The sequence below is a fragment of the Aureococcus anophagefferens genome (genome assembly GCF_000186865.1).
Source record: "Aureococcus anophagefferens unplaced genomic scaffold AURANscaffold_166, whole genome shotgun sequence".
Taxonomy (NCBI): domain Eukaryota; class Pelagophyceae; order Pelagomonadales; family Pelagomonadaceae; genus Aureococcus; species Aureococcus anophagefferens.
The window spans coordinates 1-3,072 of NW_008705710.1; the positions used below are offsets into that span (position 1 = coordinate 1).

General features: G+C 70.1%; 1 protein-coding gene across 1 annotated transcript in view; it reads right to left on the reverse strand.

The window, feature by feature from the left end:
- Positions 1–858: 858 nt before the first annotated feature.
- Positions 859–3,072, reverse strand: part of AURANDRAFT_59697 (hypothetical protein) — a gene marked incomplete at both ends in the record, with an annotated part of 7,917 nt that continues 5,703 nt past the window's right edge. The window contains 2 exons of the mRNA XM_009044174.1: positions 859–1,279; positions 2,953–2,957. Coding sequence (XP_009042422.1) covers positions 859–1,279; positions 2,953–2,957 — 426 coding nt within the window. The remainder of the gene's footprint in view (positions 1,280–2,952; positions 2,958–3,072) is intronic.

Genomic DNA, 3,072 nt, shown 5'->3' on the forward strand with positions numbered 1-3,072 from the left:
CGAGCCCGAGGCCTGGGCCGAGGCGTCGCGGTTCAGCCCCGGAAATCCGCCGAAGCGCGACTCCTTCTGCAAGCTGCTGGCGATCGTGCGGCTCTGCCGGGGTCTGGGCGTGCGCACGGGGCCCGCGTCGCTGACGGACGCGCTCCACGTCTGCCCGCTCTTCTCCTGGTACCGGGGCACGTTCCTCGACGACGCGTGCGCGACGGCGTCGGACGGCGCCTCGGTCTTCGCCGGCGTCCCGCGACGATGTTCGAGAGATTTCGGGCGGGAAACCAACGAGACATCGTCACCGCCACGCTTGGTAGGTCTTCACGAAGGTGCGGCGCGACGTCGGCTGCTGCCCGGCGTCGCCCCAGGAGCTCGGCTTCGACGCGGGCTGCGCCTGGCCCGCGCACGTCCAGGCCGCGGACGCGCGGGGCTCCTTCGGCGGCGGCGTCGCGGACGCGATGCTCCGGCTCAACGAGCGCCGCGTCGCCGCCGCGCCCGAAAACGGCGCCGTCGTCACCTGCAGCCACTTCCTGCCGCGGCGCGAGCTCTACGTCGGCTGGCGGGGCCTCGGCAAGTGCATGGGCGACCCGCGCCTCGACGCGCAGCTCCGGAAGGCGCGCTGCGCGGTACACTGCTGCGGCCACGCCCACACGGACTTCGACGCGACGCACGGCGGCGTGCGCTACGTGCAACGGGCGCTGGGCTACCCGCACGAACGGTACGGCGCCTTCCGCGGGCCGCTTGCGCTCGAGTTTCCCTCCTAAGTGTACCTGTGTGTGTCTTGCCTCGAGGCGCGCGCCGGCAAGGCTCGTTCCTCGGGGCTCGCCGCCGGGCGCCCCGGGGGCGACCGCTGGGTCCTAAAACAAGCTACTACGCCTTGTCGAATCGCGCGTCGTTGCCCTGGATGCGGATGGAGAAGGAGCAGCTCGGCAGCGTGCCGTACTCGGCGGTCACCGTGGCGACGATGCCGAGGTTCGCGAGGGCGCCGCGGAGCACGCCGCAGGGGAACTGGAGGATGTTCGCGGTGACGCGTTTCATGGCCTCGGCGTCGTCGGAGCTCACGCGCGCGAGCCAGCGGAAGGTGTAGTCCTTGAGGACGAAGACGCCCCGGTGGTTCGTCTGGAGCTTGTCGATCTGCTTGCCGAAGATCTCGTTCCAGACGTCCTTGCAGATGAACTTGATCACCTCGAGGTGGTCCGCGGCGAGCGCGCGGGCCTGCGCGATGCGCTCCACGAAGCGGTAGCCGACCTCGTAGCCGTGGAGCTCGGGCCGCGAGCTCGCCGTCTCGCCGCTGGGGCCGATGATGGGGCCCTCGCCGGGGAAGTCGAGCTTCACGGCCTCGGTCAGGAGCATCTCGAAGAGGCACTCGGCCACGGCGTCGGGCATCGCGCGCGCCGGTGCGTCGTCGCGCGCCGCCGGCGGAGCGACGGCGCGCGCGGTGTTTTACGTGTAAACGCTGGGAGTTCGTCCGCGGCCGCCGCGCGCGCCTCACTGCCGCCTCGGGCACTGCTGCCGCAGACCTGTACAGGCGAGCTCGCCTCGGCGGCCGCCGCCGCTGCCGTGGGCGCCTCCGACGCCGTCGGCGCCGCCTCCCGACGTCCCGGACCACCCACCAACCCCACCTCCCCCGCGACGAACGTGGCTCTGCGATGATGTAGGGCGCGGCCGCGTCTCGGTGCGAGAAAAAAGGCGGCGGCGCGCGCCCTGCGCCGGCCCCGCGCGGCGCGGCGGGGCGGGCGGTCCGAGGGCGGATGCGGTCGAGGTTTCGGTCTTTCGTGGGCCGGGCGGTAGCTAGGAGGCCTTCTCGGCGGGCGGCGCCTCCTTGCTCGGCGTCGGCGGCTTCTGGCCGCCGCGCATGGCGTCGCCCATGGCCTTCTTGAGGTACGCCATGGAGCCGCGCCGCGCCTTGCTCGACTTGGCGCGCTCGAGGCGCTCTTGCTCGGCCGTCTGCGCGGCGGCGGCGTCGTGCATGTGCTCGAGGACGTCGAGGTCATAGATGTCGCCGTCGAGCCTGCGCGTAAACACGGGCTCCCGCGACGCGCGGCGCGGCGCTCTCTCTCGCGTGTCTCTCTCGCACGTTTCTCTCGCGCGGCGCGCGCGCGACGACGTCGCCTCCCCGCGCCGCGTCGCGCTGCGCGTTCGGGTGGAGGAACTCGACCTGGCCGAAGAAGCTGTCCATCGAGTGGCTGCCCCGGCGGCTCTTCCGCCGCTGCGGCGGGCCCGAGCCGCCGCCGCCCTCGGGCGCCGGCGCCTCAAACTTGGGCGTCTTCCGCGGCGCGTCGGGCGGCGCCTCGATGAAGGCGACGATGCACGTGATGTCGTCCGTGCGCTCCTCGCGCTTCATCCACCGCTTGTAGGCCTCGCCTGCGTGTAAATCAACCACTGGTTTGGGACTTTGCAATTCTCTAGCTCGGTCAATTCGAAGCCGATTCGGCTGATTTTTGGACGGATCGATTGCTCGAAGTCGATTCGGCTGATTTTTGGACGAATCGATTGCTCGAAGTCGATTCGGCTGATTTTTGGACGGATCGATTGCTCTCATCGAGTTCTCGAAGCACGGCCGGAGAGGCCGGTCCGAACCGTTCGATTACGCTCACATTTGAAGTCGGGTTGAAGATTTGAGTTCCACGCAGGGCCTCGCCCACGAGGGCCTTGCAGCTGTCGAGCGGGTCGCTGTAGAGCAGCGCGATGCGGACGCAGTCCGTGTTCGTGATGAACTCGAAGACGCCGTCGGAGGCGATGATGAGCACGTGGTCGTCGGCCGTGATCTCGTGCTCCCGGATCTCCGGCGTCGCGATGACGCCCAGCGTCTCCGCGAGCGAGTCGCCGATGGACCGCGTGAACGCCGTGCCCGGGTACTCGAGGTCCTGGTTCCAGACGCGCGGCGGGTCGCCGTCGTCGTCGAGCTCCTCGCCGAGCTTGCAGTCCCAGTTCTCGTGGTAGGGCACGATGCCGTCGACCTACGGTTGCTGTGATTTGCGAGGTGCGTGGCGACGGGCGCGTCACGCCATGCGTGCTCTGCGCGCACGCGCGCTGGTGCGCAAAGCTGTGCTCTCACAGGAGTGGCAAAGTCAAGCGCGCGCG